The sequence below is a fragment of the Fukomys damarensis genome, unplaced genomic scaffold (genome assembly GCF_012274545.1).
Source record: "Fukomys damarensis isolate Sample0158 unplaced genomic scaffold, DMR_v1.0_HiC HiC_scaffold_12, whole genome shotgun sequence".
Lineage (NCBI taxonomy): Eukaryota > Metazoa > Chordata > Mammalia > Rodentia > Bathyergidae > Fukomys > Fukomys damarensis.
In genome coordinates this window covers 31661857-31674471 of record NW_022900924.1, presented here as the reverse complement: position 1 = coordinate 31674471, position 12615 = coordinate 31661857, and the positions used below count along the sequence as shown (strand labels likewise).

General features: G+C 41.8%; 1 protein-coding gene across 1 annotated transcript in view; it reads right to left on the bottom strand.

Moving 5' to 3' along the window:
• Positions 1-208: 208 nt before the first annotated feature.
• Positions 209-12615, bottom strand: part of Cldn11 (claudin 11) — a 13596-nt gene continuing 1189 nt past the window's right edge. The window contains exons 2-3 of the mRNA XM_010632386.2: positions 9572-9736; positions 209-1140 (exon numbers count right to left, since the gene is read on the bottom strand). Of these exons, the coding sequence (XP_010630688.1) occupies positions 908-1140; positions 9572-9736 (398 nt within the window). The 3' untranslated portion in view covers positions 209-907. The remainder of the gene's footprint in view (positions 1141-9571; positions 9737-12615) is intronic.

The window sequence follows — 12615 nt, the reverse complement described above, 5'->3', positions numbered from 1 at the left end:
TATTTACACCCGTAAAGCCAAATTCAACAGTACAGATTATGTTAAACCACATCACTGCAAGATAGATACCAGAATGAAAACAGAGAAAGGGGGGAAAGCTTAACTGTGTTATTTCAAAGTATATGCACGATTAAAACCTACATCATACAAACCTGCAAATCAAAACTGTTTTGTGGAATGTCAGTTCAAGTTATACTCACTTTTACTGTTATTTATTGCATAATTAAAGTCTGGTTCATTTCCTTCATACTGATGAATTGAGAATTTCAGGAAAAGCTTGGTTATAAAAACGATCAATCTTGAAAAATTGTGTACAGATAAATGTAAAATCATAAACTAAGAAATATCCCCACCCCTTGCCCTCTGCTTATACAAGGGAAACTCTTCCGCGAAGAGAAAGCCCCACAATTTCCCTCCCCCCACCCACGTCCTCATTCCGTCTGTTGCAATCTCTAAGGAGTAAATGACCTTGGAGCCGGAGAGAAGGGAGGGTACACAGAGGCATCTTTCTGAGGCTCCTATTGTCATCTGTAACAGTTTGAAAAGTGTCTTTTATTTCTCTACCCCACCCATTCCCAAATCAGCAATGTTTGTGAAACATTTAAAATTTAGAGAAAAACAACCAAAAAATTTTTTTAAATAAACAAGAAAATCCCAAGAGAAGAGCTAATACTGGGCATTACCATGAGAAAACTATACGGGCATTATCTGAGCTAGAGATTTCTTTTAAAGGAAACCCAAAGGTGGTGGGGCGGAGGTGATGTTAAGACTGCAAAACGCCAGGTGGGCTGCTTTCAAGGCTTTGGTGCCTGGCAGAGAAGTGGGCTCCCCACTCCCACTGCATCAAGCAACCCTAGGGCCCCAGGCCCAGCACCTACAGCACCCCGTGGGCAGCCTGGCAGCTGGCTTATACGTGGGCACTCTTGGCATGAGTAGGAGAGCTGGAGCCCGAAGAGTAGTAGAAACGGTTTTCACCAAACGACTGGGCATCTCCAGAGCAACAGACGATGACACAGCCACCCACAAGGCACAGCACAGCGCCGATCCAGCCCGCATACAGGGAGTAGCCAAAGCTCACAATGGTGGTCTCACGGTGGGCGCACACAGGGAACCAGATGGTGGCGACAATGGCGCAGAGAGCTGGGGAGACACAGAGAGAGGTGTGACGTAGGTACCCACCCCAAGCCAAGTGCAGCGGGCAGGGGCACACGTTCCACAGGCACTCACCTTCTGGCCAGCTCCATAAGAACTTTCTCGGCAAAACTTGGGATTGCTCTGCTCCCTCAGCGATTGAAACCTAAATGTTTGCATCTGCAGAATAAACTAACAGCTTCTATCTAACTTACTTTTTTCAACAGGTGGCAATCTAAAGAACTCCGATGTAAAGACAAGATATTTGTATCTTTTTACTTATTTATCATGCCTTTGCATGTATAGTTGCAATTCTATTTTCTTCATTTACCTAATCACATTATAATTATCTCTTTCTGTATCTGCCACCCTAGGCTCTGAGTCCCTTCAAGGCAAGGATCACATCTTATTCGTATCTCAACATTTGTGTTTAGCTCAGTATCAGGCATATTGCGTGTGACCAACATGCACTTAAATAATTGAGCCATTCAGAGATGGGAAACAAAATAGCATTCACCACAGTTTTCCACTCTATTTTGTCAGTTTGGTCAATTTATATTACAAAGACCTGGAGAAGCTATGCAATTTCTCTTGCTGTGGTAAAAACATAAGTGGAGTATCAGCTAAGGGCTTGAGTTTTTGTTATGCTATTCACAGTCACAAATTCCCAACACACAAATGAACAACCCTTAGAGTAAAAGAACTCATTTGTGCACAGATTTCATGATGATGATATTTGTTATGATAAATCATAATGGTAAAACTTTATTTATTCTCTGTACCATTCAGCCCAACCATCAGATTTATAGATTAATAAATTAATCTATAGATTTAGAGTTTATAGATTAAGAAATAGATTCTATCTCATTTAGTTCTTCCTAAGCAATAGAATAACACAAAATCAAGCAGGAGCCTATACAGACAATTTTTTAAAAAATATTTAGAGCAGGGGTGGGGGGGTTAGTTCGGTGGTTCTGCCAACTGCCTTGCAAGCACAAGGACCCGAGTTTGATCTCTGGTACAAAGAAAGAAAAAAAGAGAAAGGAAGAAAGAAAGAAAGAAAAAACCTCAGACACAGAGTAAAATCTTTTTCTTTCTCTTTCTCTAGCCATAGGATTCCAAATCAAGTGCTCTTGGAGGATTCCTTTTAGCCAGGCACAGAGAAAAGCTTTCTTCTCTACAAGGACAGGAAGCAAAAATCCTTTTCCAGAGTGTTTTAGTCTGAGAGAACTACTGTAGATCCCCCAGAGCAATACACAATCCCCACACATCTGAGACGCCCGAGTGGGCAAAGCAGTGATCTAGCAAGGCCTTCCAAATACCACGTTGATTTAGAGCAAAAAAATGGGCAGTGAAAAATTAAATTATGCCCAAAAAAGAGATTTAATTCCTACACAACTGATTGGTTCAATCCAACAAAACTTTCTCATAAATAACTGGTTTCAAAACAGCTTATGATTCAAGTTGAGTTTTCTGTTTTTCAGTTACTTTGCATTTACACGTACAGCACACAGGCACACACATGCACAAAGGTATTCCCCACATCTCATGAAACCAAATGATTTTCAGATTTCACTTAGATCTTATAGAATAAGACAAAAAAAAAACTGTAAATTTATCTAATTCTTTCCCATTTTTAGGCAAATTAACAAAACAGGAAAAATCAGGATCAATATTCAAAAGTAACCATCAGTTGGTTTTAGGTATCAATCATTCTTTCTTTTTTTTTTTTTTTTTTTGTTTTTGGGTAATTTTTTTTTTTTTTTTTTTTTTTTTTTTTTTGGTATCTGGGCTCGAACTAGGGCCCTTGCGAGGCAGGTGGCAGAGTCACTGAGCCAAACCCCGGGCCCATTGGTTTGAAGTATCTTATAGATATTGTTAGATTCTATTGTAATATAATTTGTTAACAAAAGAAATATAAGAAAGTTGTCTAAACATTATAAAATGAACCTCATGGGGTTGGTTGAAGAAGTGGATGGACAGAGGGAAGACAGGTTAATAAATGGATAGGCAGACGAGAGATTATCCCATTTTGATTCTACTTTTCCCTTCGTACACGCCGACCGACTCCCAACAGCATAAAACCCTAATGTGACTTTAGCACACTTAGAGACACAAGCTCATGATTTACCTCACTAAAAATTTCCTTCTTGCATAATCCGTGCCAAACAAGGCAAATAAGTACCAGCAGGCTTTTTGTTTCCTCAAAGATAAATGAACTCTGGGTGGAATTCCTGTGGCTCTCAAAGATGAACCACATCAAAACCACTAAGAAATGACAGACCACCATACAAAACGAAAGGAAATGAGAGGCACACTAAAATCAGTGACCTTCAATTGAACTCCAAATGAAAAATGTTTAGAAACTAAAAAAGGGAGAATTTATTGAATTTCAGCAATGGCCTGAGGGAAAAGTGGATATATTTTGGCAAGTAAAGTTAAAAATGTACGTGAAATAATGGTACTGTGCCTGCCTTGCAAACGCAAAGCCCTGAGTTCAATCTCTGGTACTGAAGAAACAAAAATGTAAGTGAAATCACTGCTTAACTAAAAAAAAACATGAAATATTAATAAAGTTGGTATTAATCTTTGGCTTTTTTGTATGTATGTGGGTGTGGTAATTGGGATTAAACCCAGGGCCTTTGCACTGAGCTATACCTGTAGTTCCCCCATCTCTTTTGTTTTTATTTTTGTTTTGTTTTGTTTTTTAGAAAGGGTCCTGCTAAGTCACCACCCTACCCAGGTAGGGCTCCAATTTGCAATCGTCCTTCCTCAGCCTCCCAGAGTGCCAGGGATACAGGCATGCACCACCTAAACTGGCTTTTTTAAAGTCACAGAATGCTTGCTGGATTTATTTCTAGTTGCTGACCCCTCAAAAAAAAAAATCTTAGAATGTTCTGCTATTTGGAGACACTAAAGTATTTTTCTAACATTGACATGTTACCACTAAGGTAAAGAAAATTGAAGAAATATAGAGGAATTTTTTTTATCCTTTTTCACTTTATGCCATCAGGTTTTATTTTAAAATTGTCTCTAAAAACAAACAGGAATGTTAACACTAATTATTTTTCCCCTTTTGTCTTCCAAAGATGCAAAGTTAACTGAACATAGGATGATGGGGGGAGGAGGTATTTGTTCTAGGGAATAATAGCAAAATCATGGATTTTTTTTTTTCCTGGACCAGGGATTGAACTAAGGACCTTGCACTTGCCAGGCAGGCACAGGCACCACTGAGCTAAATTCTCTACCCATGGATAGTCTTAAAGAATATAAGAATATAAATGAGAAGAGAAAAAGAGAAGACAGGTTTGCTATGTAGAAACAGATTCATGTAGGCTTGGTCTTCTCATAAGTAGAATCTTCTGCTCATCAAAGAAAAAAATTGATCACCTCTTTTGGGAACAAGCTTCAAGTAATGTTAACACATTATATTCTTTAATTGATAGAACATTGCCTTTTTAAAACATTAACAATGATTTGACTTAACCAAGCAGAAATTACCTTGCAAGGCAATTTTAAAGCAATAAAACTTTGATGTAGCTTTCAATCTTTTAAGAGATTAAATAACACATGGTAATATTAGGTTAAATGTGATGCACACTTCCTCATAAATGTGTATGATTATTAGGTGTTGATTAAAATGTTACTTGTAAAAAGGGAAAGACAAATGTGATTAAGTTCAATTAAGTTGATACAGATGTGTTTGATTCTAGTGGTAATAATTTAGAGCCAAGAACAGACAGGCAGAGAGGCAAAGCAAAGTCAGCTCAGACCCTAACAGCTCTTCCCTCTCCTAATGAACACCTCTTTTGACTGGCTTTGTCACTTTCAGTACTAGGCACTAAAAGGACTTTGTAAAGCACTGACTCTAGTGCAAGGTAATATTTTCATTAAAATTACCTAAACCACTGTGACCATATTGTAACAGCGAGTGGAAAATCTTCCTTGATATACTGAGATTTGTGTTCTGGAAGAAATGGAGAAGTGGAGAGATGAAGTAGATAATCTGAGTTCCTCATCAGTGAAAAAGAATTGCAGTTCGAGGGGATTTAGTATACCATTCTTTTTTCTACTTCTGTGTAGCTTTGAAACTCCTGACAATAAAAACTTTTTTTTAAATCCTCCTCCATTTTAAAATTCTGCAAGACATTGAACACTTATCTTCTACAATCAATACTATTATAACATATAAACTAAGTGGCAGTTCATTTTAGCTTTTCAAAAAAAAATCAGGCAACAAGTAATGAGTTTTCTAATAAGCTGATGACTGGAGTCATACTTATTAACTGTTCTCTTCTTGTTTAAAGTTTTCTTTTTCTCATCTGTCCTCCTCATTAAACACTGACACAGCTGCCAAAGGACATACTGCTGCTACATAAGTGACTTTTAGGAAAAATTAATATTTGTAATGCTCAAAAAATTAATGGAATATTTGAATCTGTTATTTTCCTGGCCTGATTTCAAATTCTTCCCTTTATTTTAATTCCATTAATCTTTTCCCTTCCTATAGCTTTTTAAAGCCAGACTTACAGCTTTTTCGATTTGATTCTGTGGGTCTGACAAGTTCAATTTGTCTCACCTTCACCTATATTCTTGATCCTACCATAATTTCTCCTGGAAGTTACAAGTTAAAACAATTTTCTCCACTAACAATAAAGTTACTGGTACCAGATTTTTAAAGAGGAAGAAGAGAGGATAAAAAGATTCCATTTAGGAAGCAAAGTACACTTCCATTCTTTCTGTCCCTTATCACATTCCCTAAAAACACCCAAATAAAGTATTTTTTAACTTTAGCAATGTAAGAATTAGACCATGTCAGAACTGTGATTCAGGATTTTCAGTAAGGTAGGTTACTGTGGCTTTTCATAATGGAATAAGCAGATAATCTCCAGTTATTGATCTTATATTCTGATTTTTATAGTTAACAAAGAAAATGTTTCCATTAGGACAGAATAAAGGTGGTATTTCCAGAAACTTTACCGTCTGTCTTTACCACTTGTAAGTATGGAGATGACTCTGCAGTAATTACACTTGATTAGAAGATCCAATTACCCTCTGGGTCGGCTCTCTATTTCCTCTAACACAACAATAGTAACCATTTATTGAGCACTTACTATGTTCCAGATCCTATATTGAGTAATTTTATATCCTTTCACACTGCTTACCAACCTGAAAAGTAGGTGTTACTTTTCCTATTTTATAGAAAGGCTTAGATGCATTAAATTACTGCCCCAGTTCACACAGCTAGAAAGCAGTAGATTCCAGATTCAGTATAGTTGCAACTGACACCAACTGATAAGATACAGCCATTTGGAGTACAGGCACTTTCTGCCTTGACAGGGCCTCTTGAAAAGCTGAAAACAGATCAGATTTGCCTCAGGTCCAGCTCAGATCTGAGGCACCTGCTGCTCCTTGAGCTGCTCATCAGGCTTAAGAAGTCAGCAGTACCAAGCTCCTACTCCTGTCCACAGCAGGAACGAAGTCATCACACCATCGAACTAAGCCTGGTGAAAAGATAGAGCTGTACAATAGGTATAATATTTTTAAGCTTTCAGAAAGTTACAAGTATTCAACATCAAGAACTTATTTCAATCGCTTTGACAGTTTCCATACCAGGACCAGCTATGACACGGCCCAGCCCCAGGCCCCCCAGCTCCAGGGTTGCCCCATGCATCCCTTTTGGTCAAGAACCAGACCTCAGCTGGTGCACCATCCGGTGACCCCTAGGACCCAGCACGGGCCCGGCCCTGGCTCCTCGGGAACAGTGACCGAAACCAGTCCAGAGCAACACAAAGAGGGCCTTCACTCTCTCCTGCTCCTCCCTCCGCTTAGACAAGGGTAGAAAACAAGGCATTTGGGGCTCCCAGTGAGAAGACCTAGAGGAGATCAGCAGATGCCACACTTGAGACAAATGAGCTTTACATTTCCAGAGCTGGCACATTCCAGTCAAAGCAACATCCAGCCCGCAGGCAAGCAATGGCCCACTGAGAAATAAACACAGGCAGGAGCAAAGACAAGGCGGGCAATACTGGAAATGCAGCAGTGTAGATGGGTTATTAAGTGGCCCTCATCCCTCCAAGTGCTGAGCAGCTGGAAAGGTGGAGCCTTCTTGGGGTTTGAGTCGCTCAGTTCCCCCATTTTCCCATAGGTCTGACTCCAAACAGGCAAATACCTACTGAGGGTACCCACCACTCCCCACTTTCCCCCCATTTTCCTTGCAAAACTATCTTTGAAAGATAAAGAAAATTAATTCATCTAGAAAGTTTCAAATCATTGGTCGCTTTTTTCCCCCTCCAGATAACCCTGGTTGGTCAGCTAAAAATTTTTATTTTTAGAGTTGTTTTAAAGCCAGTTTGTCTGTGTATACTTTGCTTTTATCCGTCCCTTTTCCACAGGGTTTGTTCATGTTGGTTTGAATTTGATTCCTCACTGGTGGACACTCAGTCTCATGTGAAAGGATGTCCAGTGATGAATACCTAAGAAAACAGACCCCAGGAGAACCTTCTGGGGCTTCTGTGAGGATGTGAGGAAAGGAACAAGCAGCAAGTGACCAGGAGGAGGAAGATTCCTCTGGGTCCCACAACCCAGCTTGCTTGTAGGGCACTGGGCTTCCCGATCAAAAGGGAAATGGACATCTGAACCCCAGAAAGCTCTACAAGAAGGGGGTACCCACAAGGTGGAGCACAGAGGCTGATTAATGTTCCTCGTGGCACTTACACACAGACTGTGTGTGACAGGAATCAAAAATTCCATGCTCCGATTCACACAGGAAATCATAGTGGTCTTTTTCCTTTTTCACTCCTGTTAGGGGACGCACACACAACGCAGCTTTACAAATCCCCGCCCTTTCACAATCCTGAGCAGTGAGGCCCCACCTCTCACCTCCCCTCACTTCCTTGGTGTCACGAAGGATAAGAAGCCTCCAGTGGGAGGTGAGTGGCGTCCACACACACAGAACCTTGGCACCTTCCCCTCTCCCCTCAAGGACCTGATCTTGTATTGCCAGTTTGGAGGTGGCAGTTCCTTGTCCCAAGAGAAAGGAACTTTATATCTAAACTACATCCGACCAGTTTATCCTTCATCCCTATGTACATTTTAACAAGAACTGCTACAAATTCATTTCCTCTATAAGGATTTAGACATGTTATTGGAATCAGCATCCAAGGAAAAAAAAAAGTAGGGGCTAGGGATTTAGCTCAGCGGTTCGGTGGCCTGCCTCACAAGCACAAGGACCCAAGTTCGATCGCCGGTACCACACACACAAAAATAAGTAAATAAATAAATAAACAAACAAGAAAAAAATAGAGCCTGGAGTGGGGCCTGTAATCCCAGCACCTGGGAGGCTGAGGCAGGAGGACTGGCTATAAGTTCAAGGCCAGCCTGAGCTACATAATGACTTCAAGGCTAGCCTGAACTAATAGTGAGTCCCAAGAGGAAGGAAGGAAGAGAGAGAGAGAGAGAGAGAGAGAGAGAGAGAGAGAGAGAAAAGAAGGGAGGGAAGGAGGGAGGAAGGGAGGGAGGGAAAGCAAGAGAGAAAGAAAGGAGAGAAATTAAATCACCGAAAAGAACAGAGCTAAGAGGACCCTCCACCATTGCTACAGCAAGCATCAGTGCACAGGTGTAAGCAGCAAAACTGAATGTGCTCATGCCAATCTATGGCCTGAGCACCTTCCTTGTAACTGTCAGGACTCATCACTAGGTTTCTTAGCTCTGGAAACTCCTCCAGTTCAGGTTAGGTGCCTATTGAATGTGTGCATGGCCTATGTCCCGTTTTAGATATGCACTTGCCACATGCTATTGAGATGTCTGTATACACCCAAAGCAGAAACTGCTTCTTTTTCCCCACTGTCTCCAGTCCCTGGCACACATGCTCAGTGAACATTTAACTAAATACAAATAGTGGATCATCACCTACTGGTCTACCAGCCTCAGCTCCTTTCCTCTTGCCCTCCTGTTTCTCTAGTCTTTCAACATTAAGTAAATCTCTCAGATTTGGTTGCACTAAGGATCATCTCAGGAGTTATCAAAAAACAAATTTTCCTGACCCAACCCCTAGAAAAGTCTGAAGTAATTGTTCCTCTGTGGAAACTGAATGTAACTGTTCTAAAAGGGAGTCCCTTCCGTGGTCTGGGTAGAAAGCCACCCTGTAACTTTCTCCTGTCCTCTGGTCTCTTCCTCAAGTATTTTGTACCCTCAAAATTTTCTCTTTACTTTTCTTTTTTAAACTCATGTTCATATTCAGTTTTTCTCACAGACGTAACTTAGCCTTTTGTTTAAATTTCTCAAAAATATAAACTATTCAGGTCTATTGCTCAGTGGGTATTGCTCTATTGCCCATTGGCTTCCTGTCACACTTCTCTTGAACTGAATGAAGCAGCAACCACAGGATTTGAGGCTGATTAGGTTCACTCAGAGTGGAGGTGCCACAGAGAAAACTTACCCAGCAAAATGAGCATAACGCCAGCCAGCTGGGCCCGCCTGTACTTGGCCACCCCGGGCTCGCGGCCCATTCGGATACAGGGGAGGACAGTCAGCAGCAGCAAAATGGCCGGCAGACCCAGAACTGAAGCTGCAATCATTAGGGCTCGGCAAGCCTGCACGTAGCCTGTGGACAAGAAAGTGGACAGGGTGGGTTAGACATGAACCTTCTTGGTTCTTGAGCCCTGCCCCACAGGAATTCAGCACTGCCTGCCTTTCTTCTTCTCATCCCCTTCCCAAGACTTCTAAATGTGCTTAATGTTATCCAAATCATTGCACACTTTTAATGCAACTAAACAACAAAGAGGGAAGCTACAGAATTGGAATGGGGATCCCTGGTTTAGATGACTTGACTGAGCTTTGAGAAGGGAGGGACCAAGAGCCTCTTATTATATTGACTCATAAAAGATTTAGATGAAAACTCAAATCTGCAAAGAAAATGAATGGTGATCTCTGTGTTGGTTCCAGTCTGCTGTTGATTTGCTCTATGTAGGACCTTGTTTAACCTTCCTCATCTATAATGTGAAAATAATAATACCTACATCTCTCTGACAGAATTCTACGGAAGGGTAAAGTCATTCATTCTCACAGTTCCTAGAACAATTATTATGCTAAATACTGGAAAGAGGTGAGCTATTATTGTTGGTGTTATTCCTGTGTCAGTGCAGTGCTTTTATCTGTAGATGTGGTCAGTGATTTCTGTCTCGAACCATGTGCTTTTAATTCACATGGATATGAACAATGAATGTAGTGATGAAATCAGCTAAATTGCAAGTTAAACCTCTGGCTTCCTCTCTTTGCTCTCTGCAGGGCTACCATTCTCATGAAACTTGTCCCCTACAGATAGGCAGGCTCCATCTCCTGCCTCTCCAACTGTCCATAGTGGTCTAGAAGTTACTTCTCCAGCCCCGAAGAGCTTGGAGGGCAGATACCTACTTGTTTTTTGTGTGCCACAAAGGATGATGTAAACAAGCAATTATAAATGAAAATAAGTGAATTGAACAATAAAAGAGTACAGCAAAGCTATCTGAAGTTTACACTGTCAAATAAAATGCTAAGTAACAACTTTATTAAAAAGTGGATTGTATTATGAACAATATTCATGTAGAATAAATCTGATAAGATACCAGGAGAATTTCACAGACTTAATTGGGTGTTTCACTCTTAAATTTATTGTTTCTCATCAAAACACTCTTTTGGGCCAGGAATTTAGTTCAGTGGCAACTCCCCTGCCTCAAAAGTGTAGGGTCCTGAGTTCAATCCCTGGCACCAAAAAACAAACAAACAAAAAACTCCTTTTTTTAAAAAAAGTGACACTTTTTTTAAGAGGCATTTATTACCCTCCCTTTTTTTGTTTAGGGAGGCAGAGTTAATGGCAAAGCCAAAAAACGTGGCCCCAATTCTGCCTCACACACCAGGACTCTCATTTTCAATACAGTTAGTCTTCACTGGGCACCAAGATCCAATTTGAACACTATCTCTCAGCAAGGTATGTTTTTCCAGCATCCGCACTCCACATGGCTCTTTTCCATCTCGTCTGTTTCTTCAGAATTAAAGACAATCAAGCAAGTATCTATTGATTTGAAGTCCCTCAGAGAGGAGCGGGAGAAGCCTGAGACCAAACCCTTCCCTGCTCCTGCAGCTTGTAGGCCAGCCAGAAGTGACACAAAGGATTCAGTCACCCAGCACCCGAAGTTCTGAAATTCATGGCACAAGCTGTCCACAGGCTTTGGTGCCAAGGTCATGTCTGAAAATTAAAGGATGGAGACTGACTCTGCCCCCGCTCAAAGCATAAGGGAGTGACAGCAGGAAGGATTAGGCTCCCCCAAAAACATGTACTGGGGGGGTGTTCTCTGATAACAAACGACTTGGCACTGAATGCTCAGTAAAATTAACTCCAGTAGAAACAGAATAAATGTATGCTTCTTTCAAAGGTCCCTATAGATCTCACACCCAGCTTTAATTTTTTAAATTGTAGCTACCACTTTTGGAACACCTACTACACCAAAGGAGGTTTATGTTTCTTCTCTCATTTGATCCCCAGAACAACTGTGAAAGACAGGCTCTTGGTTCAATTTTAATTTTTAAAAGAGGACAACTGGGACCCACTGAGGTTAACAGTTTATCTCAAATCACCCAAATCGTGAGTGCTGCGTCTCAGCGGTCTGGCTCAGGTGTACCAACGGCAGCTTTAACTGAAGCTGAATCCAGATGTAGGTTCCTCAACTTTTGTCCTGAGAGTCCATAATGGAGAAGAGGATCATGAAAGGCACACCTGACAGGTGCACCGTGAACACCTACTATGCACCAGAGTCAGTACCAGCACCAGGAGAGGGTGCAAAGTGAGTAGGGACATTTGCATCTTCAAGGAATTTTAAATGTTGTAGAATTTAACTTAGCAACAATGAAAAAAAAAAGACAAAATGTGCTGTAACAGAGAAGACAGTCAAGTACTTGGGAACCAAGGAAAATCGATTCCAACTGCCAGGCCTGGAAAATGGGGAGCACTCGGGGGGGGCACTTAACAGGTGCAGAGTCCCTGGGGAGTGAGACTCTTCCAAGAGACGATACAAAGTGAATACCTCCCAAATGGGAGCCTTGGAGGGCCCGGTTCCCCATCCTAAGGAAGCCGGACCTGCCTCTCTCTCCTGAAAGCCTGAGGGGAGGAAAGGCACCGCGCAGGGGCTGGAGGGAGCATAAGCCAAAACCTGGCAGGACAGACTCCCAGCAGAAAACGGGAAGGGCGCCCGCGACCTTCCTCTTCAACCAACTGGCTGGTGGTTTACATCAGAATTGAAACTGTTGTCCTGACTTTTGCCAAAGGACCGCAAACGAAGAAGGGGCCCAGGCCGGCGCCGGGGAGGCTGTCAGTCCTGCCCTCTGCCCCCACCCGGAGACACAGCTGGGGCCGGGATGCCTTCCGGAGCCGCTGTGCCCCGGAGTACCCGCTCCTCCCAATCCCACCGGAGCAGCGCAGAGCGAGGCAGGGTCCCCGCAGCCCCGCTG